General features: G+C 33.6%; 1 protein-coding gene across 1 annotated transcript in view; it reads left to right on the top strand.

The window, feature by feature from the left end:
• Positions 1-26,043, top strand: part of LRRIQ1 (leucine rich repeats and IQ motif containing 1) — a 176,093-nt gene that overhangs the window by 69,880 nt on the left and 80,170 nt on the right. Inside the window, exons 16-18 of the mRNA XM_006169613.1 lie at positions 356-811; positions 2,349-2,550; positions 6,572-6,691. Coding sequence (XP_006169675.1) covers positions 356-811; positions 2,349-2,550; positions 6,572-6,691 — 778 coding nt within the window. The remainder of the gene's footprint in view (positions 1-355; positions 812-2,348; positions 2,551-6,571; positions 6,692-26,043) is intronic.

Below are 26,043 nucleotides of genomic sequence, written 5' to 3'. Positions count from 1 at the left end.
TCATAAATAACTTCTCCAAATTTAGGCAGCCATGATTTCTTGTGTTTATGGTGGTAAAAACATGGATTTTTCTCATTCATTTGTTCCCAAAAATACCAATAGTCAAAATGATCCTAAAACTGCCAGACATTTTGTCTGGGCAGACTGATCTAAATTAACTAAACAAATGTTTTCAAATTTTGTTAAAATGAGATCAATCTTTATATAAACAACTAGAAATTATTTATATTGAATGCTGTAATCAACCTTAATATTCATTTTAGGCCCTATAGCAAGATTTTCTAAACCGATACAAGTTTTAATAATTGCTGATATAATTCTTCTTATCAAATGTCCTCATAATTTATTTGTCCAGAGATGAATTCACCTTGGATACAGCAGAAAGCCTCTGTCATTATTTGAAGGCATTGATGACACTTAGTCATGAATACCGATGTGCACATGAACGTGGGGACATACAAATCACCAAGAATGGTCCATCAGAAGTCCAGCAAAGTCATCTGACCCATACAAACAATGACGGTGACGGGGTACTGCAAAGTAATGTTGTCAGTTCTTATGCAAATGAGTGCAAGCTGGATTCACCATATGTTGCTGAGAAAGGGATGAACTTTGGCTGTAGTCACTCCCTATTAAGCAACTCCTCCATTTGTGAAAGCGTGGAAAGAAGAAATCGGGAAAAATTAATAGGTCAGAAGAGAGAAGACAACAATGCAAGCTGTATTCCTATCAAAAGAATCCCACTCACAGAAACCGTAATGACAAATTCTGGGCTGTACAATCACCAAAATATTGAATATAGTAAAAAAATGTAAGATTCCAAAATCGTTTTTCTTCCAAGAATATATGATAATGATAGTAATGACAATACTAAATAGGAAGTGGTTGTATCATTCCTTTCTAATTTCCCACAAATACATGAGGGGACTTCAAAATGTACATGAAAAAATGGAATTAAAATATTATTTTCATACAAAAAACTCTTTAAAAAATCCATAGTTTTTTTTATAATAAACATTTTTTATTAATATTTTGAAGACCCTCTCATTTTGTTATGAGAAAAAAAGGTCTAGTCATGTCTGGTACATTATATCACTTAATTTCTCTTTTGCCTTAAACCTAATAAATAGTATGAAAAGGAGAAAATTTCATTGGCTTTGACAAATATAATATTACTGAAAACTGTTTAGGCTAAGAATCCTTTCATCTCCATACACCTTGTAAGCCAACACCAGGAATCTAAGAGAGACTGCAGAATAGTTAGCACTTTGACTCCTTTCCTTGATAATATTCTAATATAATTGTAATGTCTGCATAGGGAAAGGAAGTATCTGTACTGAAAGACAATAATCTCTTTGAGGAGGAAAATATTTTTAGTATGGAAGAATTAAATGATAAAACACACTCAGAACCCACTTATAATCAATGTTCATTTGTATTCAAAATTTCCCGATGTTTCCAGGAAGCTAAGGGGAATATGAAAAACACATAGCACTGATTGATTCAGTGCCTGAAATTGGCAAATACATGTGGTCTGGGAAAATGTTAGAATTTGCCACTGGGGTTATAAGAGTAGAGTTACAGTATTTGTCCATGGGAAGGGAGAAAAGTAAAGCCAGGAAGGACCTGATAGTATCCTTCCCTCTTACAAGGAAGCTTCCATTCTTTTTTATATATACTATAGATAGATAGATAGATAGATAGATAGATAGATAGATAGATAGATAGATAGATAGATATGATCAGTTATTTAATTAGGTTCTTGGCAAAAGATTTAAACACCAATTTGTGAGGATAAACTCCATTTGTAAGGGCAAACATGGATCGCAGGTAGCCCTGGAGCTGAGGAACAGCTTTGATTTTTGGTAAAATTTGTGAGTCCACAGCTTTCTGATCAATCTTGCAATACCACAGAGGCAAGAGAGTGGTTTTCCTGGAAGCTTCCATTCTTATTCCCCAAAGAGAATTTCTCCACCATGAACTGTCTCACGCTGTCTTGCCAAATCAACATTAACTACTACTTTTGTCTTTTACATCGTCGCATTTTCCCCCATTTCACAAACCAGTATCCACAAAAATCTCTGACACATCCCACTCCTTTAAGTACACAAATAAAACTCCCTTGTAAGCACATCCTGCTCAAACACATTGTCCCATTTCTCTCAGATTTTAAGGTATACATATTATTTTCTTTCCTCTGTGACTATAATGAAAAGACTGGTCTTGTTTTTAAAAATGCTTTATGTGGTTCATGTTTAAAATGTAACTACAAGTAAGTTACGAGGACCTCTCATCTACAACTTGACAATTGTGAGTACTAGAAATGCTTTCTTTCCCTCTCTTAATAGTATGGCAGCTGTGGTGATCCAGGCTCACTGGCGTGGTTACATTGTGCGCAGACAGATTCCCTTCTTTACAAGTCTACATACTGCTGCAGCAAGACCCCTGCTAAATTCCTGCGTTGAGGATTGGACTATGTTAAAGAAAGGAAAACGAGAAGATATTGTGCATATCCAAGGACAGAGGGAGAAGGCTGCTATTCTTATTCAGGTTAATTTCATTCTTTCCATAGCATAGTCATGAAAGATGTATTAATCTTTCACTGGGCTATTTTGTCCCCAAAAAACCTCTGGATTTCAGTGATTTACAGTTACATGGATTTATTTCCTATTCACATGACCTGTAGGCTGCAGGTTAGCTATAGGCTGACTCTGCTTAATAACTACATTGAATTGTCCTTGAATCAGAAGTACTGTTCTTGTGACTGAGTCAAGCTATCATAGTTGAACCTTCTCAAATGTGTCATTTGCCACATCTGCTAACATTTGATTAACATAAACAGGTTTTACTTGAGCTCATTGACAGCTAGTTCTAGAAGCATGCTTAAGCTACCAAAATAATGGTTAAATACTAACTTCATTTAAAAAATTCAGAAATCAAATAGTGAATACACTTGACTTAACCTCACGAAAGTAAGATTTTTAAGCATCATATTCAACTCAGTCACATTCATCTTTTTACATGTTTATGCATCAAATATTTCTTTAAAACATGTGATTTGTCCAGCACTGTTCTAGCTCATGAATGAAAACTATGAACAACACTGACAAGATGTCTTCCCAAATATTTGATATACTGGTGGAGGTGGGAAATATAAACTAAATAAATACATAAAAATAAAGTGTGGAAATTTGTGATACTGTAAATGGATTGCATGATAGGAACTAAACCAAAATTTAGCATTTCTCTTTACTTGTTTCAATGATTTCTTGAAACAAAAAAATCTCACTAGCTTACATTCTATTGGCTTATGCAGTTAATAAATCTGATAGATAGTGGTAAGTGGAAAATAATGCAGGAAAAGTGAAATGGGAGTATTAAGGAGAAGTTTATCATTTTAGGTAGAATGGGTATGGAAGACCAAAAAAGGTGATGTTGTGGTGACAGAAATTGTATATCTAGGAGAGAATATTTCAGGTAAAGGAATAGCAGATCCAAAACCCTCGATTTAACAGCTTACCTGTAGTGTTTAAGGATCAGCAAGAAGCCAGTGTGACTGCTGGAGAGTGATGAAGGGAGAAAAATAGGATTTATAAGTCATTGGTTGTTGTAAGACTTTGGCTTTTACACCTAATGATATGGAAGACATTAGAAGACTTATAACATGGAATAACATGGCCAAGTTTACTTTATATTGTAATTTTCCTGTAGGAGGGTAGGAGTAGAAGCAGCAAGATCAATTAGGAGACTATTGCTATAATCCAGAAAAGAAGTAACTTTGGCATGGGCCAGGATATTTGCTGTGAGGAGATAAGAATATCACATTTGAAAATATGTATTGATTTATCTTGAGGGTATGTGTATATACCTTGGCAGTACAGCTGAAAATATAAATTCATGTAAATGTAGTGTGTGAGATGTAGGGACAAACCTGGAACATTTGAAGTCAACTCAACATTTTTTCTTCTGCTAGAAAAAATGTGCTAAGGTTAAAAATTCACATATATATGTGTATATATATATATATGTGTGTGTGTGTGTGTGTGTGTGTGTGTATAGTTTTTTTTTTGCTATAGGTCATATGTGTTCACCAGAGAGACAGAGTCTAAAAGCAAGTAATCACTTCCCCCACCAGAGGGGTGGCCATGCTGCAATCCCTTCTCCTCCATTCTCTTCTCAGGATTTTGGGCATGCACACACATGTGCCCAGCATGAGTTTTAAGCCACCAAATCTGGGACTTGAACCTCAGTTAACTGCATGGAAGTCCAGTGATGTAACAGCCATTATATCATCTGAGGGTACCAAAAATATGTTTTAATAAGAAATATACCATAGGTTTATACTTACACTTTTAAATTACATTTAGAACTGTCAGATTTTTACTTATTGGATTTTATTTGTATCTCTTTTCTTCTTCTAATGACATTAACTGAAATTTTCTCATTAATGCAAATGAGAAAAAAACAGGCTATTCATTCAGAACTTGCTATAGCAAGAGAGCTAGCTGTTATCCCTTGCCTTTGGCATAGACTCAAAGATGGGAAAAGGAGTTGGAAAGGTTTACTGTGAAAAAAGGGAAAAGCTTCAGGCATGATCATTGGTTTCTGTTATGGGAAAGAAGGAACATCTTATGTAATTGGTTTGAAAAGCATATTTTGCTTTTTCTGATTGGTTCTGAGTTAGAAGTGGGAGCAAAAACAAGAAAGCTAGCAGTCATTGACTAAGCCTTGACCATTCTTCACTAATTATGCAGAGGTTATGATACAGTTTTCTTGATTCTTTCCTGCAGACTTTATGGTTTGGCTTCTGAGGCTCATTGCTAAAGGGCTCGTGGGTGACTTCTATTGTCTGGCCATTTTGTATATTCTGCTTTTTCTTATATATGTTTCGTTTTCTTCAAAATAGCAATGCCAGTATTATTATTAACAGTATGATTACTGGAAACAGGTTGAAGATATCTGTGCATCCAAATTTGACTTTTGAGCATATTTCAGTAGGATATAGTTATATAAACCTATTTTTTTTGTTTTTTTTTTTAAAGAATTATTTAACTTTATTTATTTATTTTAATTTGACCAGAGAGAGAGAGACAGAGACAGAATGAGAGAGAGAGGGAAAGAAAGCAAGAAAGCCGCCAGGTCGGGGACTCGAACTGTGTTCAGCCATGTGAGAGTCCAGTACCCTTAACCACCATGCCACCTGCCAGCCCCTATATAAATCTATTTTAAAGTCACTTTAAATATCCTGTGCCCACAGGATAAAACTGAAACTTATTTTTGTTTGTTTTAGGCATTTTTTAAAATGTCAACATTTATTTAATCTTGTTTAATAATTTGTGTGCATGATTCCAAAGTCAGATCTAAGCAAGGTATATTCAAAATCTGGCTTCCAATACTATACCTTGTATTTTGTTTTATGCCTTTATAGATAACCATTTTTAAATTAATTTTTAATTTATACTTTCATTTTATGAATGTAGGCTACTGCATGTAAATATATATTTCAATATTTATGTTTATATATGTTTATAGTATATCTGCATACCATATTCCACATCTCCCTTATTTTTTTAATTGCCAGAGGCTGCTTGCACTCACCAGAGAGAGACAGAGACCAAGACACAGAATGAGGGGGAGGTAGAGAGCACACTCTAGTGGGGTGTGGTTAGGCCACACTCCTCTCTTTCATTTCTTCCCTGTTGGGATTTTGGGCTTGCATACACACACATGACTAGTGTGTTTCCATGCTATCTCCTCCAGAACTTAAACCATATGGTTGACTATATGGGATCCAACTCCTTTAATTGCTAGGCCCCATACATAACTGTTCACAGAGAAACAGTAGTATGCAAAACACATTTATCCTTTGGTTTTTACACTTAATACATTGGCTTGTCAGGAAAGGCATGGCACATTTTTGCATAGAAAAATTTATCATGACTTTCTTGTCCACCTAATAGCTTGAAGCTCACACCACAGAAATAAATGAAGGTAATCATTTTTTTTTAAGTTGCATTGTACTTGGGGTTTTAGCTAAAATTTTCTCTTCTCCAGTATTTATTGAAAAAAATCTAGAATTTTTTTTATTATACTATCCTGGGTTTAATTTATTTTAAAATAAAATTACTTAATTTTTATGGGTCGTGATCTTACCTCTAACGTGACTATTTAGGCATGTTGAAGTTTTCCTAACTGTGCTTTAACTTGTTTTAGACATAATCATTTGAAAATTAGCAAAATTGGTTTTCCTTTGTATCTCCTTCTTTGTTTAGAATGAGTCCTAGAGGAATTGTCAGATAATTGATTGGTTGACCTACATGTGCAGTTGAGGGAGTTTTAAAGATTCTTTTCAGCTTACCAGAAGGGAAGTCTCCTGAGATTCAGCACTTCAGACATATGTAGTCGTTTAATTTATCTTGTAGTTTTAAGTGTCACATAAAGTTCAAAAAACAGATTATTGAGCCATTAAACTAAGTTCTAAGATGTTTTATCTTCCTAATGGGATAACACAGAGAATCTGGTTGGGATTTGATCTATAACCTTGTATAACATACTTTAAATTTTTGTTTAGGCCATTTGGAAAGGCTTTATTTTGAGAAAGAAACTGACAACAGCTCTAGAGGCTATTAAAAATGAAGAATCTGAAGAAGAATATGAAGAAATAAATATAGAGGATTTTACTTTTGATGAAGTAAGTACCAACTCTAACATATGGATACTAGTCTTAAAATAGTTTTAAAAGGTATTATTTTGGACTGCGTGTATATATATATATGAATAACACTTGAACAAGAATGCTCATAACTTTCTGATCATCTTCATTTGCCCTGCAAGTTTGTACACTGCATAAAGGTGGTCATAGAATGTTTTTTACTAGAGTACCTTTGTACTCTTTAACCAGATTCTCCTGAGGTTACCAAAATTAGGGAATTAGCAGTTATAACAATACTGTGACCTAGTTGACCTGATCCAGGTTTGCCAGTTGTCCTGCCAATGTCCTGTTTTTACTCTGAGATCCAATCCAAGATTACAAGTTACATTTAGTTGACAATTTCCTTTAGTCTCCTTTAAAATGGAACAGTTCCTCGTTTTGTTTGTTTGTTTTTCACTTTTTTATTTTTTGCATTTCAGAAACTTGATACTTTTAAAACGTACTGATCCATTATTTTGTAGAATGTCTCTGAATTTGTGTTTGTCATTTAGTTCCTTCTGATTAAAGTCAGGTTACTGTTTTTGGCAAGAATACAACAGAATAGATACTACATTCTTCTCACTACATTATGAAAAGAAAGTAATGGAATTCTTAAGACACAAAATTATCCAAAACTGTATTTTTATTGGCTATCAAATTATAGAAGCTCTGCCTTAAACTCTATTTTGTAAGTGGCTGGGATACAAATTAATTTAATTATAAGGGGCATATGATATAAAACAGAATTTCAAAAAATGCTATAATTGCATAATTTAATAAGTAATTATCTTTTGTATTAGAAAGCAGCCTAACTAACATGGAACATATAGATTTTCCCCCCAATTTTTTTTCTACATCTACCTATGCTAATTATCATTTTTTCAAAGTTCTACCTATTCTTCTTAAAACCTGATCATGAGGGACTGGCAGATCTCATGATGGTTAAGGGTGTTGGACTCCTACATGGTCAACCACGGTTTGAGTCCCAGACCTGGTGACTTGCTTTCTCACTTTCCTTCTCTCTCTCCATTTGTCCCTCTCTGGTCAAAGTTAAAATAAATAAAAAATAAATAAAGCTAAATAAAAAAATTCTTTTTTTAAAAAAGAAAACCTGATGATGAGATATATACTCTGACCATTGTATTTGTAGTCATCTCCAATTTTACATGCTTGAATGGACCCTACCTCTTAGCCTGGGACCACCAGATGGAAACAAGTACATGATGATATAGAGATTAACCTAGTATGAGTCAGTGACTTGCCACACATGGAATTTTTCAGAGTATAATAAACTGAAGAAAGCTAGGATGTCACCCTGAAATCTAATGGATTACTCCTTCTAGTATTTTCCACCACTAAGAAGGACGCCTTGGCAAACCCCTTTTGGTTATGGAGACTGCATAGTCTGGGAAGTCCATTGGACTAATGCTCTGTCTTTAAAAAGGGCCCAGAAGAGGGAAGATTTCTATAGCATTTCTAGAATGTGCTAATAAAAACAGAATAATCTAAATCAGCTTCAAGTTTCTCTCATAATAACTGATATAGTAATTTATTTCTAATTATTTTAATATATCATATAGAAAATTAAAATGTGAGTGATATTACAACACACCCTACTCTGTGAGTTAAATGTAACTTTATAACTCCAAGTGTGTCCATGTGACACTTGGATGAGAATTTTAACATTCAATGGTATACTTTCTTTCAAAATTTAATAAAGAGACATAACATTGATATTACATATTTTCTCTGTTTTTTTCATCACACATAACTGAGCAAGAGTCTTCAAATTTTATTGCAATACTAAATTATGTACTCAAAAAATTTGCATCAATAAAAGGTTAAGATGAAACTGTTATGAAAACAGAACACTGCTGCTCATACTTAAATTGTTTTCCATATTATAATCATACCTTAATCAAAGGGGAAACTTTAAAAATTCAACATTTAGGCCAGCTGGTGGCCTGGTGGTTAAGGTGGCTGAATCCATGTGGCTGGCTATGTGGTTCATGTCCAGACCCAGTGCTTTGAAAAACAATGCATGTGTGTATGTGCATGCCCAGACTCCTGAAGGAAGAGAAAAATGCAGAAGAGATTGCAGCATGACTATCCTCCCCCTGCGGGAACAGGAGCTTTCTTACTTTTTCTCTCTCTTTCTCTATCTCTGGTGAGTCCACACACCCTCTGGCAGGTTAAAAAATAAATTTGATTATTCTTTTAAGATAGGAAATTGTTTTTAGAAACATGATCCTAATCAGCATGTTACTAGAAAAGTCAGGACTAATGTTTTTTAGGTGATGCATGGATAACATAATGTAAAATTTATAATTATTTTACACCTTTTCCTGTCTAAAACCTCAAATGCTGGAAGAAATTGAATTATTTCCTTTTTGAAATTGTCTTTAGAAAATCAGTTATTTAGTCTTAGTAAAACATGTTTTATTTCTATTTAATAAAACAAAACAATCTATTTTAAAAACAATGTTTTTGAATACAATTATATCACTCCTGAAGAATCATAATGGTTTACTTTCCATTGTAAATGTCTTTACAATATTCTTTAAAATTAAATCTTATTTATCTCATTTTTAAAGAAGTTAGTGAATGGAAGCTTCTTTCTTTCTTCCTTCCTCCCTCCCTCCCTCCCTCCCTCTTTCTTCCTGCTTTCCTTCTTTCCTTCCTTCCTTCCTCCCTTCCTTCCTTCCTTCCTTCCTTCCTTCCTTCCTTCCTTCCTTCCTTCCTTCCTTCCTGTTTAGTTAGAGGCACATGAGTTTGCCAGAAAGAAACAGAGAGGAAGAGAGAGAAGGTGAGAAATCACCCCTCAGGGAGGAAGACCACACTGCAGTCCTTTCTCCTCTGCTATCCTCTTAGGATTTTTGGCATGCACATAAACATGCCTGGTGTGTTTTTCAAGCTGCCAGGTCTGAAACTTGAACCTTTGGAATCTGCCAGGTAGGATCTAGCCAGCTTAACCACTATGCCACTATGACTTGAGCCTGCTTTCTTCACTGAGAAGAATTTATTCACAATGAACTTTAACATTTAAAATACCGTTTCATAATAACTTATATTAATGAGAGGCCACTTTCTGTTTTTCCTGATATAATAGTACTGATTAAAATAAAATTTAAAAATAATAAATAAATAAAATATACAAAGCTTTTTGGAATATCTACTGTAGCAAGAAACCATCAAGGTTTTCTTCATAATGGTCTTGTACGTTTTAGCTTAAATTTGTCACTAAGTATTTGATGTTTATGCTCAATTAGTACATAGAAATGCAATTTATTTTCTATTGCTCTTTTATTCATCCACTTTCCTTAAATCACTTATTTGTTTTAATAGGATTTCTGCTTTTGATTATTGTATGTCTTTAATCATGTCATCTGAGAATAACTTTTTTTTTTCAGTTTTTATTTCTATTAATTTGCCTTATTTTTTCAATGGCTACCTCAAGTACAATGCTAAATAGTGGTGCTGTTAGTAAACTTTCTTTCCTAGTTCCTGGTCTCAGGATAAGAGCTTTCAATATTTCACCACCAAGTAAGATGCTTCCTGTAGGTTTCTTGTTGAAACTATACAGAGTAAGGAAGTTACCTTTTACCATTTTAGAGATCAAGATGATGATGCTGAGAATGATGAGGATGAGGATAGTGGTTGCATATGTTATTTGGATTTTATCAAATAGGTTTTATGCATCTAATACTAACTAATTTTCAGATATTAAAAATTGTATTCCTAGGAGACAGCAGGTGGCATGGTGGTTAAGGTGTTGAATTCCCACATGGTCTGCCACAGTTCAAGTCCTAGACCTGGTAGCTTGAAAATCATGCCTAGTGTGTGTGCATGTGTGCCCAAAATCCCAGGAGGAGAATGGTAGAGAAGGGATTGCCGCATGGCCATCCTCTCTTGGGTGTGTGTGTGTGTGGGGGGGGGAGATGTATCACTTTCCTTCTATATATTTCTCTGTCTCTCTCTGGTAGGCATTTGCATCCTATTGTAAAACCTAAGGAAAAAATTAAATAAAATGAAAGAATTATATTCCTAGTATAAACCAACTCAGCTATAAGCATTGTCAATGGATTTGATTTGCTAATATTTGTTTAGAATTTTTTTCATTTATATTCAGATGTTGGGGCCTGTAAATGTTATTTCTTATAGGGCTCTTTCTTCAGTTTTTGATATCAAGGTTATGTGTGGCCTTATCAATTTGATTGGGAAGTGAGCACTTTTTTTCTGTTTTCTGAAAAAAGTTACTTTAAGATTGGTGTTCTGTGTTTCTTAAGTTTGTCTTGGCACATAATATATTTGGGAAATATTCCATGTGAATTTGAATGGAATGTGTATCCTACAGTGTTTAATACATTGCTACTAAAATTTAATTACTTCTGGCCAGTTAGTGGTGAGGTGGTTAAGGCTGCTGGATTCTACATGGCGTATAGCATCGTTTGAATCCCAGACCTGGTAACTTGAAAAGCACGCTAGGCACAAGTCTATGTGTGCCCAAAACTTCAAGAGGAGACTGGAAGAGAAAGGATTACAGGATGGCCATCCCTCCCACCCCCCATAGGAGTGCTTTCTCACTTTGTCTCTCTCTCTCGTTCTGTCTCTCTTCAGAAAATGTACACAACTTATAGCAAATTAAAAACAAAAATATCCTAATTATGTCAAGTTTATTAATCATGTTTTCTAAAATCTTGTATATCCTTTGTGATTTAGGGAAAAGGGTAGTCTATGAGTTATTGGTAGAAGAATGCTATGATTTCATATTGTAATTATGGGTTTCCTCTAAATTGGCTTTTATTTTTATCACATTTGGCCTCATACTTTCAAGCTATGTTATTAGGGTGTACCTATTCGGGATAATTAAGTCATTGCATCACTGACCATTTTTTCATTGTGTTATATTTATATTTTCCTTTTTAACTCTGATTTCCATGTTTAATTGCTTTAAAGAGCATTTCCTCTGATATTTTTATATCCATAGCATCTTTCTTTAGGTTGTATTTCCAATATTTTACTAACCATTCTCATTCCACATTTCTGTGTCTTTATATTTAAAGTGTGTCTCATATTGAAGTTTATTTTTAAATTCTGAAATTATTTTTATTTTTAATATTTTCAGACTATTTTAATTAAGAGTATGATTTAATTGGTACATACTATCTTTGTTTTTATTTGTATTTGTTTTATTTTCCTTTTTTTTGCTTCTTTTGCCTTAATCAAGTATGTTTTTTCCCCATTATTAGCTTATTTATTTATTTTTTAATGATTTTTTTGGAGAGGTTTTTGCTATAGGGCACGTGCGCTTGCCAGACAGACAGAGAGAGACAGAGAGACAGAAAGCGAGAAATCACCCCCCAGGGGGGATGGCCATGCTGCAATCCCTTCTCCATTCTCCTCTCGGGATCTTGGGAATGCATGCACACGCGCCCAGCATGAGTTTTAAGCCACCGGATTCGGGACGCAAACCCTGGTCGACTACGTGGGAGTCCAGCGACATAGCCATTATGCTAACTGCTGGTCCCGCCCATTATTAGCTTATTAATCATTAGCTTCCCTTTCCATGCACTTCATTGCTGCTTGTATTAACATGCTTCCAACTGGGACATTTTCCTATGACTGAAAGATTCTCCTTCATTTTTATTTCAATGTGGATCAGTTTTTGACTACATGAAGATTAATTTTTTAACCTAAAATTCGATATCTCTTTTCTAGATATAGAATTATTTATAAGCCTTCAGTGTTTAAAGATATTATTTTATGTATTAGTTTCTGGATTCCATGTTTTCTGGATTCCATTGAAAAGTCAGTTCTAAGTTTTATTTTTTTCTTCTTCTGAAGAATTTGCCCTCCTTACTTATACCCCTGGTTACTTTAATAGTTTATTTTCTTTTTTTGTTTTTCAATCTCAGTATAATTTTATATATGTATGTGTATATATATATATGTGTGTGTGTGAGCGCACACGTTTGCATGTGCCCATGTGTGTGTGTGTGTGTGTGTGTCTGTGTGCATGTGTGTTTGGGGTTGGGATGTCATACAGCCTCTTAAATTTGTGGTTGTTGTAATTCATCAGCTTTGGAAATTTCATGTCCAGAGTTAAATATCTTTTTTATTATCTTCTCTATTAAAGTAAAAGCATTCCAAAAATATATATGTTAGATTTTTTTACCATTTCACATATGTCTGATACATTCTTTTTTGCTCTGTGTTTGTTTGTTTTTAGAGCATTCTTATTTTTTCCATAGTGCATGCACACTCACCAGAGACAAACAGACACTGAGAGAGGGAAAGTGAGAAATCATCCCCCAGGAGAGATGGCCATGCCACAATCCTTTCTCCTCCATTCTTGCATGAACAGACATCGGTGTGATTTTTAAGCCACTGAGTCCAGAACTCAAACCATAGCTAACTACATGGGAGTCCAACACCTCAACCACTTCACCACCTGCTGGCCCTTATTTTATATTTATTTTTTAAAGTTATTATTATTTTTAAATTTATATTTAATTATTGTACATCTCTACAGCATATGATAAGATTTTCAAAGCATCCATCCATTGCATTTCAATCAAGTCAAAGATATTACCACACATATCATCTTCAACAAATAACTTTCCATTCTTGTGTCTGTTAAATGTTTTCTTTAAATTTAAGTGACAAATAAATCAGCATGTATTTATTTTGTATAACATGATGTTTTGAAGTATATATACATTTTGGGAAACAAATTTAATTGACTTAAAAAAATAATCTAGAACCTGAATAGATATTTCTCAGAAAAAGACATAGCTATACATCTAAAACCAGCTAAGTAATATATACATTAGCTCAATTATTTTTCATTTTGTGATGAAAGTACATTATGTACGCTCTCAGTATTTTTAAAAAATATAATATATTGTTAACTATAGTCCCAATGTTGTGTATAATAGAGCTCTTGAACTTACTCTCCTACCTCGGTGACATTTTGTATCCTCTGACCAACATCTCTCCCACCCCAAACACTTCAACCCCTGGTAACAACATTCTATGTTTATGAGATCAACTTTTTTAGATTCCACATTTGAATGAGACCATATGTTACTTATCTTTCTGTGCATGGTATGTTTTTCTTAATGTAATGTCCTCCAGATTCATCATGTTGTCACAAATTACATGATTTACTTCTTTATGGCTGAAGGATATTGCATTGCATATTTATCCTGCATTTTCTTTATCCATTCATCCATTGATGGACACTTAGGTTGATTCCATAGGTTGGCTATTTTGAATAATGCTGGAATAAACATGAGTTTACTCATGTTTGGAGCTCTGTCTTTGACATACTGATTTTACATCCTTTGAATATGCAAAGGGACTTCAAAAACTTCATTAAAAATGGAATTAGAGTACAAGTTTATTTGGGGGCAAAAAATTTTGGAATCATGTAGGTTTTTTCATAAAACACATTTCCCATGAACTTTTTGAAGACCTACTCAGTAGTGGAATTTCTAGAATATAAGATAGTTCTATTTTTTAATTTTGAAGCCACCTCCATTCTGTTTTTCATAATGTCTTATAACAATTTACTTTTCTACCAACAGTGTTCAAATGTTCCCTTTACTTCTCATACTTACCAATACATACCTTTTATTATTTTGATTATAACCATTTTAATAGGTGTGAGGTAATATCTTTTCGTGGTTTTAATTTGCATTTTCCTGATGATTAGTGATGTTGAATATTTTAAAAATATACCTATTGATCTTTTGTATGTTTTTTCTTAAGTGTCTGTTCAGGCCCTTTGCTTATTTTAAAATTAATTAATTTATTTTCTTGCTATTGAGTTGTTTGAGTACCTTATATATTATGGATATTAACCCCTTCTCAGGTGTGCAGTTTGCAAATATTTTCTCCCGTTTTGTAAGTTGTCTCTTCTGTTTGTTGATTATTATCTTTATTGTGCAAAATGTTTTTAATGTGATGTAATTTCATTTTCTATGTTTGTTTTTGTTGCCTGTGCTTTGAGGTCATATACAAAACAAACAAACAAACAAACAAACACAAACAACAACAAAAAAATTGACCAGTCCAGCATCTTGGAGTATTCAGTGTTTTGACTTGTGTATATTCTACAACCCTATCTTGTAGTTCATGTATCATTTCTCTTTTCTAATAGTAACCCTATCTTGTAGTTCATGTATCATTTCTCCCTTCTAATCTATTTCATTCTTAATTTCAGTTATTCAATTATTAGTTTTAGAATTTCTATTTTTTGTAAATTCTATTTATATTTTGAACTTTTATTTAATATATTCTTTTTAAAATATATTTATTTATTTCACATTCTTTCACTGAACATCATCACAGCATACAAAATGCAACTCTTTGCTGTCCCATTTTTCTCCAGGAGCTCTACCAGGGTGAATTCTCAGCAAAAAAAAATCCTCATTTCTTTTATTCTCTGAAAGCACTAGTTCTCAGCACCCACAGAAGATTCAGTCTTCTTCTGAAGGGCTTCCCTTTTTGCCTCTACAGGTTGAGTTCTCAGCAGAAAATCTTCATTTCTCTTATTCTCTAAAAGCACTAGTCCTCAGCTTTCATGGAGGACTCAGTCTTCTTCTGAAGGGCTGCCCGGTTTGCCTCTCCAGGGTGAATTCTTAGCAGAAAGTAGTATGCAAAACACATTTATCCTTTGGTTTTTACACTTAATACATTGGCTTGTCAGGAAAGGCATGGCACATTTTTGCATAGAAAAATTTATCATGACTTTCTTGTCCACCTAATAGCTTGAAGCTCACACCACAGAAATAAATGAAGGTAATCATTTTTTTTTAAGTTGCATTGTACTTGGGGTTTTAGCTAAAATTTTCTCTTCTCCAGTATTTATTGAAAAAAATCTAGAATTTTTTTTATTATACTATCCTGGGTTTAATTTATTTTAAAATAAAATTACTTAATTTTTATGGGTCGTGATCTTACCTCTAACGTGACTATTTAGGCATGTTGAAGTTTTCCTAACTGTGCTTTAACTTGTTTTAGACATAATCATTTGAAAATTAGCAAAATTGGTTTTCCTTTGTATCTCCTTCTTTGTTTAGAATGAGTCCTAGAGGAATTGTCAGATAATTGATTGGTTGACCTACATGTGCAGTTGAGGGAGTTTTAAAGATTCTTTTCGGCTTACCAGAAGGGAAGTCTCCTGAGATTCAGCACTTCAGACATATGTAGTCGTTTAATTTATCTTGTAGTTTTAAGTGTCACATAAAGTTCAAAAAACAGATTATTGAGCCATTAAACTAAGTTCTAAGATGTTTTATCTTCCTAATGGGATAACACAGAGAATCTGGTTGGGATTTGATCTATAACCTTGTATAACATACTTTAAATTTTTGTTTAGGCCATTTGGAAAGGCTTTATTTTGAGAAAGAAACTGACAACAGCTCTAGAGGCTATTAAAAATGAAGAATCTGAAGAAGAATATGAAGAAATAAATATAGAGGATTTTACTTTTGATGAAGTAAGTACCAACTCTAACATATGGATACTAGTCTTAAAATAGTTTTAAAAGGTATTATTTTGGACTGCGTGTATATATATATATGAATAACACTTGAACAAGAATGCTCATAACTTTCTGATCATCTTCATTTGCCCTGCAAGTTTGTACACTGCATAAAGGTGGTCATAGAATGTTTTTTACTAGAGTACCTTTGTACTCTTTAACCAGATTCTCCTGAGGTTACCAAAATTAGGGAATTAGCAGTTATAACAATACTGTGACCTAGTTGACCTGATCCAGGTTTGCCAGTTGTCCTGCCAATGTCCTGTTTTTACTCTGAGATCCAATCCAAGATTACAAGTTACATTTAGTTGACAATTTCCTTTAGTCTCCTTTAAAATGGAACAGTTCCTCGTTTTGTTTGTTTGTTTTTCACTTTTTTATTTTTTGCATTTCAGAGACTTGATACTTTTAAAACGTACTGATCCATTATTTTGTAGAATGTCTCTGAATTTGTGTTTGTCATTTAGTTCCTTCTGATTAAAGTCAGGTTACTGTTTTTGGCAAGAATACAACAGAATAGATACTACATTCTTCTCACTACATTATGAAAAGAAAGTAATGGAATTCTTAAGACACAAAATTATCCAAAACTGTATTTTTATTGGCTATCAAATTATAGAAGCTCTGCCTTAAACTCTATTTTGTAAGTGGCTGGGATACAAATTAATTTAATTATAAGGGGCATATGATATAAAACAGAATTTCAAAAAATGCTATAATTGCATAATTTAATAAGTAATTATCTTTTGTATTAGAAAGCAGCCTAACTAACATGGAACATATAGATTTTCCCCCCAATTTTTTTTCTACATCTACCTATGCTAATTATCATTTTTTCAAAGTTCTACCTATTCTTCTTAAAACCTGATCATGAGGGACTGGCAGATCTCATGATGGTTAAGGGTGTTGGACTCCTACATGGTCAACCACGGTTTGAGTCCCAGACCTGGTGACTTGCTTTCTCACTTTCCTTCTCTCTCTCCCTTTGTCCCTCTCTGGTCAAAGTTAAAATAAATAAAAAATAAATAAAGCTAAATAAAAAAATTCTTTTTTTAAAAAAGAAAACCTGATGATGAGATATATACTCTGACCATTGTATTTGTAGTCATCTCCAATTTTACATGCTTGAATGGACCCTACCTCTTAGCCTGGGACCACCAGATGGAAACAAGTACATGATGATATAGAGATTAACCTAGTATGAGTCAGTGACTTGCCACACATGGAATTTTTCAGAGTATAATAAACTGAAGAAAGCTAGGATGTCACCCTGAAATCTAATGGATTACTCCTTCTAGTATTTTCCACCACTAAGAAGGACGCCTTGGCAAACCCCTTTTGGTTATGGAGACTGCATAGTCTGGGAAGTCCATTGGACTAATGCTCTGTCTTTAAAAAGGGCCCAGAAGAGGGAAGATTTCTATAGCATTTCTAGAATGTGCTAATAAAAACAGAATAATCTAAATCAGCTTCAAGTTTCTCTCATAATAACTGATATAGTAATTTATTTCTAATTATTTTAATATATCATATAGAAAATTAAAATGTGAGTGATATTACAACACACCCTACTCTGTGAGTTAAATGTAACTTTATAACTCCAAGTGTGTCCATGTGACACTTGGATGAGAATTTTAACATTCAATGGTATACTTTCTTTCAAAATTTAATAAAGAGACATAACATTGATATTACATATTTTCTCTGTTTTTTTCATCACACATAACTGAGCAAGAGTCTTCAAATTTTATTGCAATACTAAATTATGTACTCAAAAAATTTGCATCAATAAAAGGTTAAGATGAAACTGTTATGAAAACAGAACACTGCTGCTCATACTTAAATTGTTTTCCATATTATAATCATACCTTAATCAAAGGGGAAACTTTAAAAATTCAACATTTAGGCCAGCTGGTGGCCTGGTGGTTAAGGTGGCTGAATCCATGTGGCTGGCTATGTGGTTCATGTCCAGACCCAGTGCTTTGAAAAACAATGCATGTGTGTATGTGCATGCCCAGACTCCTGAAGGAAGAGAAAAATGCAGAAGAGATTGCAGCATGACTATCCTCCCCCTGCGGGAACAGGAGCTTTCTTACTTTTTCTCTCTCTTTCTCTATCTCTGGTGAGTCCACACACCCTCTGGCAGGTTAAAAAATAAATTTGATTATTCTTTTAAGATAGGAAATTGTTTTTAGAAACATGATCCTAATCAGCATGTTACTAGAAAAGTCAGGACTAATGTTTTTTAGGTGATGCATGGATAACATAATGTAAAATTTATAATTATTTTACACCTTTTCCTGTCTAAAACCTCAAATGCTGGAAGAAATTGAATTATTTCCTTTTTGAAATTGTCTTTAGAAAATCAGTTATTTAGTCTTAGTAAAACATGTTTTATTTCTATTTAATAAAACAAAACAATCTATTTTAAAAACAATGTTTTTGAATACAATTATATCACTCCTGAAGAATCATAATGGTTTACTTTCCATTGTAAATGTCTTTACAATATTCTTTAAAATTAAATCTTATTTATCTCATTTTTAAAGAAGTTAGTGAATGGAAGCTTCTTTCTTTCTTCCTTCCTCCCTCCCTCCCTCCCTCCCTCTTTCTTCCTTCTTTCCTTCTTTCCTTCCTTCCTTCCTCCCTTCCTTCCTTCCTTCCTTCCTTCCTTCCTTCCTTCCTTCCTTCCTTCCTTCCTGTTTAGTTAGAGGCACATGAGTTTGCCAGAAAGAAACAGAGAGGAAGAGAGAGAAGGTGAGAAATCACCCCTCAGGGAGGAAGACCACACTGCAGTCCTTTCTCCTCTGCTATCCTCTTAGGATTTTTGGCATGCACATAAACATGCCTGGTGTGTTTTTCAAGCTGCCAGGTCTGAAACTTGAACCTTTGGAATCTGCCAGGTAGGATCTAGCCAGCTTAACCACTATGCCACTATGACTTGAGCCTGCTTTCTTCACTGAGAAGAATTTATTCACAATGAACTTTAACATTTAAAATACCGTTTCATAATAACTTATATTAATGAGAGGCCACTTTCTGTTTTTCCTGATATAATAGTACTGATTAAAATAAAATTTAAAAATAATAAATAAATAAAATATACAAAGCTTTTTGGAATATCTACTGTAGCAAGAAACCATCAAGGTTTTCTTCATAATGGTCTTGTACGTTTTAGCTTAAATTTGTCACTAAGTATTTGATGTTTATGCTCAATTAGTACATAGAAATGCAATTTATTTTCTATTGCTCTTTTATTCATCCACTTTCCTTAAATCACTTATTTGTTTTAATAGGATTTCTGCTTTTGATTATTGTATGTCTTTAATCATGTCATCTGAGAATAACTTTTTTTTTTCAGTTTTTATTTCTATTAATTTGCCTTATTTTTTCAATGGCTACCTCAAGTACAATGCTAAATAGTGGTGCTGTTAGTAAACTTTCTTTCCTAGTTCCTGGTCTCAGGATAAGAGCTTTCAATATTTCACCACCAAGTAAGATGCTTCCTGTAGGTTTCTTGTTGAAACTATACAGAGTAAGGAAGTTACCTTTTACCATTTTAGAGATCAAGATGATGATGCTGAGAATGATGAGGATGAGGATAGTGGTTGCATATGTTATTTGGATTTTATCAAATAGGTTTTATGCATCTAATACTAACTAATTTTCAGATATTAAAAATTGTATTCCTAGGAGACAGCAGGTGGCATGGTGGTTAAGGTGTTGAATTCCCACATGGTCTGCCACAGTTCAAGTCCTAGACCTGGTAGCTTGAAAATCATGCCTAGTGTGTGTGCATGTGTGCCCAAAATCCCAGGAGGAGAATGGTAGAGAAGGGATTGCCGCATGGCCATCCTCTCTTGGGTGTGTGTGTGTGTGGGGGGGGGAGATGTATCACTTTCCTTCTATATATTTCTCTGTCTCTCTCTGGTAGGCATTTGCATCCTATTGTAAAACCTAAGGAAAAAATTAAATAAAATGAAAGAATTATATTCCTAGTATAAACCAACTCAGCTATAAGCATTGTCAATGGATTTGATTTGCTAATATTTGTTTAGAATTTTTTTCATTTATATTCAGATGTTGGGGCCTGTAAATGTTATTTCTTATAGGGCTCTTTCTTCAGTTTTTGATATCAAGGTTATGTGTGGCCTTATCAATTTGATTGGGAAGTGAGCACTTTTTTTCTGTTTTCTGAAAAAAGTTACTTTAAGATTGGTGTTCTGTGTTTCTTAAGTTTGTCTTGGCACATAATATATTTGGGAAATATTCCATGTGAATTTGAATGGAATGTGTATCCTACAGTGTTTAATACATTGCTACTAAAATTTAATTACTTCTGGCCAGTTAGTGGTGAGGTGGTTAAGGCTGCTGGATTCTACATGGCGTATAGCATCGTTTGAATCCCAGACCTGGTAACTTGAAAAGCACGCTAGGCACAAGTCTATGTGTGCCCAAAACTTCAAGAGGAGACTGGAAGAGAAAGGATTACAGGATGGCCATCCCTCCCACCCCCCATAGGAGTGCTTTCTCACTTTGTCTCTCTCTCTCGTTCTGTCTCTCTTCAGAAAATGTACACAACTTATAGCAAATTAAAAACAAAAATATCCTAATTATGTCAAGTTTATTAATCATGTTTTCTAAAATCTTGTATATCCTTTGTGATTTAGGGAAAAGGGTAGTCTATGAGTTATTGGTAGAAGAATGCTATGATTTCATATTGTAATTATGGGTTTCCTCTAAATTGGCTTTTATTTTTATCACATTTGGCCTCATACTTTCAAGCTATGTTATTAGGGTGTACCTATTCGGGATAATTAAGTCATTGCATCACTGACCATTTTTTCATTGTGTTATATTTATATTTTCCTTTTTAACTCTGATTTCCATGTTTAATTGCTTTAAAGAGCATTTCCTCTGATATTTTTATATCCATAGCATCTTTCTTTAGGTTGTATTTCCAATATTTTACTAACCATTCTCATTCCACATTTCTGTGTCTTTATATTTAAAGTGTGTCTCATATTGAAGTTTATTTTTAAATTCTGAAATTATTTTTATTTTTAATATTTTCAGACTATTTTAATTAAGAGTATGATTTAATTGGTACATACTATCTTTGTTTTTATTTGTATTTGTTTTATTTTCCTTTTTTTTGCTTCTTTTGCCTTAATCAAGTATGTTTTTTCCCCATTATTAGCTTATTTATTTATTTTTTAATGATTTTTTTGGAGAGGTTTTTGCTATAGGGCACGTGCGCTTGCCAGACAGACAGAGAGAGACAGAGAGACAGAAAGCGAGAAATCACCCCCCAGGGGGGATGGCCATGCTGCAATCCCTTCTCCATTCTCCTCTCGGGATCTTGGGAATGCATGCACACGCGCCCAGCATGAGTTTTAAGCCACCGGATTCGGGACGCAAACCCTGGTCGACTACGTGGGAGTCCAGCGACATAGCCATTATGCTAACTGCTGGTCCCGCCCATTATTAGCTTATTAATCATTAGCTTCCCTTTCCATGCACTTCATTGCTGCTTGTATTAACATGCTTCCAACTGGGACATTTTCCTATGACTGAAAGATTCTCCTTCATTTTTATTTCAATGTGGATCAGTTTTTGACTACATGAAGATTAATTTTTTAACCTAAAATTCGATATCTCTTTTCTAGATATAGAATTATTTATAAGCCTTCAGTGTTTAAAGATATTATTTTATGTATTAGTTTCTGGATTCCATGTTTTCTGGATTCCATTGAAAAGTCAGTTCTAAGTTTTATTTTTTTCTTCTTCTGAAGAATTTGCCCTCCTTACTTATACCCCTGGTTACTTTAATAGTTTATTTTCTTTTTTTGTTTTTCAATCTCAGTATAATTTTATATATGTATGTGTATATATATATATGTGTGTGTGTGAGCGCACACGTATGCATGTGCCCATGTGTGTGTGTGTGTGTGTGTGTCTGTGTGCATGTGTGTTTGGGGTTGGGATGTCATACAGCCTCTTAAATTTGTGGTTGTTGTAATTCATCAGCTTTGGAAATTTCATGTCCAGAGTTAAATATCTTTTTTATTATCTTCTCTATTAAAGTAAAAGCATTCCAAAAATATATATGTTAGATTTTTTTACCATTTCACATATGTCTGATACATTCTTTTTTGCTCTGTGTTTGTTTGTTTTTAGAGCATTCTTATTTTTTCCATAGTGCATGCACACTCACCAGAGACAAACAGACACTGAGAGAGGGAAAGTGAGAAATCATCCCCCAGGAGAGATGGCCATGCCACAATCCTTTCTCCTCCATTCTTGCATGAACAGACATCGGTGTGATTTTTAAGCCACTGAGTCCAGAACTCAAACCATAGCTAACTACATGGGAGTCCAACACCTCAACCACTTCACCACCTGCTGGCCCTTATTTTATATTTATTTTTTAAAGTTATTATTATTTTTAAATTTATATTTAATTATTGTACATCTCTACAGCATATGATAAGATTTTCAAAGCATCCATCCATTGCATTTCAATCAAGTCAAAGATATTACCACACATATCATCTTCAACAAATAACTTTCCATTCTTGTGTCTGTTAAATGTTTTCTTTAAATTTAAGTGACAAATAAATCAGCATGTATTTATTTTGTATAACATGATGTTTTGAAGTATATATACATTTTGGGAAACAAATTTAATTGACTTAAAAAAATAATCTAGAACCTGAATAGATATTTCTCAGAAAAAGACATAGCTATACATCTAAAACCAGCTAAGTAATATATGCATTAGCTCAATTATTTTTCATTTTGTGATGAAAGTACTTTATGTACGCTCTCAGTATTTTTAAAAAATATAATATATTGTTAACTATAGTCCCAATGTTGTGTATAATAGAGCTCTTGAACTTACTCTCCTACCTCGGTGACATTTTGTATCCTCTGACCAACATCTCTCCCACCCCAAACACTTCAACCCCTGGTAACAACATTCTATGTTTATGAGATCAACTTTTTTAGATTCCACATTTGAATGAGACCATATGTTACTTATCTTTCTGTGCATGGTATGTTTTTCTTAATGTAATGTCCTCCAGATTCATCATGTTGTCACAAATTACATGATTTACTTCTTTATGGCTGAAGGATATTGCATTGCATATTTATCCTGCATTTTCTTTATCCATTCATCCATTGATGGACACTTAGGTTGATTCCATAGGTTGGCTATTTTGAATAATGCTGGAATAAACATGAGTTTACTCATGTTTGGAGCTCTGTCTTTGACATACTGATTTTACATCCTTTGAATATGCAAAGGGACTTCAAAAACTTCATTAAAAATGGAATTAGAGTACAAGTTTATTTGGGGGCAAAAAATTTTGGAATCATGTAGGTTTTTTCATAAAACACATTTCCCATGAACTTTTTGAAGACCTACTCAGTAGTGGAATTTCTAGAATATAAGATAGTTCTATTTTTTAATTTTGAAGCCACCTCCATTCTGTTTTTCATAATGTCTTATAACAATTTACTTTTCTACCAACAGTGTTCAAATGTTCCCTTTACTTCTCATACTTACCAATACATACCTTTTATTATTTTGATTATAACCATTTTAATAGGTGTGAGGTAATATCTTTTCGTGGTTTTAATTTGCATTTTCCTGATGATTAGTGATGTTGAATATTTTAAAAATATACCTATTGATCTTTTGTATGTTTTTTCTTAAGTGTCTGTTCAGGCCCTTTGCTTATTTTAAAATTAATTAATTTATTTTCTTGCTATTGAGTTGTTTGAGTACCTTATATATTATGGATATTAACCCCTTCTCAGGTGTGCAGTTTGCAAATATTTTCTCCCGTTTTGTAAGTTGTCTCTTCTGTTTGTTGATTATTATCTTTATTGTGCAAAATGTTTTTAATGTGATGTAATTTCATTTTCTATGTTTGTTTTTGTTGCCTGTGCTTTGAGGTCATATACAAAACAAACAAACAAACAAACAAACACAAACAACAACAAAAAAATTGACCAGTCCAGCATCTTGGAGTATTCAGTGTTTTGACTTGTGTATATTCTACAACCCTATCTTGTAGTTCATGTATCATTTCTCCTGTCTAATCTATTTCATTCTTAATTTCAGTTATTCAATTATTAGTTTTAGAATTTCTATTTTTTGTAAATTCTATTTATATTTTGAACTTTTATTTAATATATTCTTTTTAAAATATATTTATTTATTTCACATTCTTTCACTGAACATCATCACAGCATACAAAATGCAACTCTTTGCTGTCCCATTTTTCTCCAGGAGCTCTACCAGGGTGAATTCTCAGCAAAAAAAAATCCTCATTTCTTTTATTCTCTGAAAGCACTAGTTCTCAGCACCCACAGAAGATTCAGTCTTCTTCTGAAGGGCTTCCCTTTTTGCCTCTACAGGTTGAGTTCTCAGCAGAAAATCTTCATTTCTCTTATTCTCTAAAAGCACTAGTCCTCAGCTTTCATGGAGGACTCAGTCTTCTTCTGAAGGGCTGCCCGGTTTGCCTCTCCAGGGTGAATTCTTAGCAGAAAATCTTCATTTCTCTTATTCCCTGTAAGCAGTAGTTCTCAGCTCCTATAGAGGACTCCTATTTTTTAATGTTTTCTTGAACATACTAAATATGATATTTCTAAAGCTTTCTCAATGGAATATCTGAATCACTTGTAAATTTACTTTTAGTGATTCTTTACCTCTTATATTTTTAGTTGACTAATCTTTTTTCTATATAGAATTCAACCTTTGATTAAGTACCAGACTTTACACATATATGCCTTCCAAGGTTTAGTTTCAAACTTTGTTATGGCTAGTCTGATTCTGGTTTCTCTTAGAGTTTAAACCAAACTGGCATCTCAAATGAAAGCCTCAGGTATTTACCTGGTCTTGCCATGTTTATTCCTAAATTCTAGTTCCTTCCTCCACAGCACTGGATGACTGAAGAATTTTTTTTCTTAGTGCTTTAGTACCCAGTCATTGCTATTGCCCTTTGATTCTAAACATCTAATCTCCACATATACTGCTTAGATTTGACAAACATTAACTGTTGTGACATCTCTACACTTCAACTTATCTCTGTTCATTCTCAGTGAAACTGCTATAACCAGGTCTCAGGAATGTCTTCTTTAGTAATAAAATTATAAATTTTCTCAAAGGAAAATGTGGAGGGACATATAGCAGTCACATCATCCCTGAGACAGAAATCTTGCTTCTTAAGTTGTGGCAGCTTTGATTTCTCTTAAGTGCCTTTTCAAATACTGTTTTTCATAATATTTATTGATGTTCTCAGGAGGATTGTTATCCTCATTAAAGCTATACCATCCACATGTACGTGCATGCCCAAATCCCAAGAGAAGAATGGAGGAGAAGCGATTGTGGTGTGGCCATCCCCCATGGGATGTGATTTCTCACTTTCTGTCTTTCTGTCTCTCTCTGTTTCTCCAACAAGTGCACATACCCTATAGAAAAATCTCTCTCTCAAAAAAAGTTATAGCATCTTGAGTAGAATAGAAATCTTCATAAATGAACATTTCTCTTTTTTCTATTGCCAGAAGGTCCATTCACTAGCCAGAGAGGGAGATAGGGAGAGGGAGAGAGGGAGAGAGAGTATACTCCAATATGGTGTGGTCATGCCACAATCTCTTCTTCTATATCTTTATCCTGTCAAAATTTGTGATACGCCAAAAAATGCATGCAGCTGGCATATTTCACTAGAGTCAGGATTTGATCCATAGTCAACCATGTAGAATCTGGCTCCCTGTGCACAATACTTAGCCA

This window comes from Tupaia chinensis, unplaced genomic scaffold, assembly GCF_000334495.1.
Source record: "Tupaia chinensis unplaced genomic scaffold, TupChi_1.0 Scaffold147312_1, whole genome shotgun sequence".
In the NCBI taxonomy this organism is placed as follows: Eukaryota; Metazoa; Chordata; class Mammalia; order Scandentia; family Tupaiidae; genus Tupaia; species Tupaia belangeri.
Note: the sequence above shows the minus strand (reverse complement) of the source record. Positions and strands in the feature narration are given on the sequence as shown.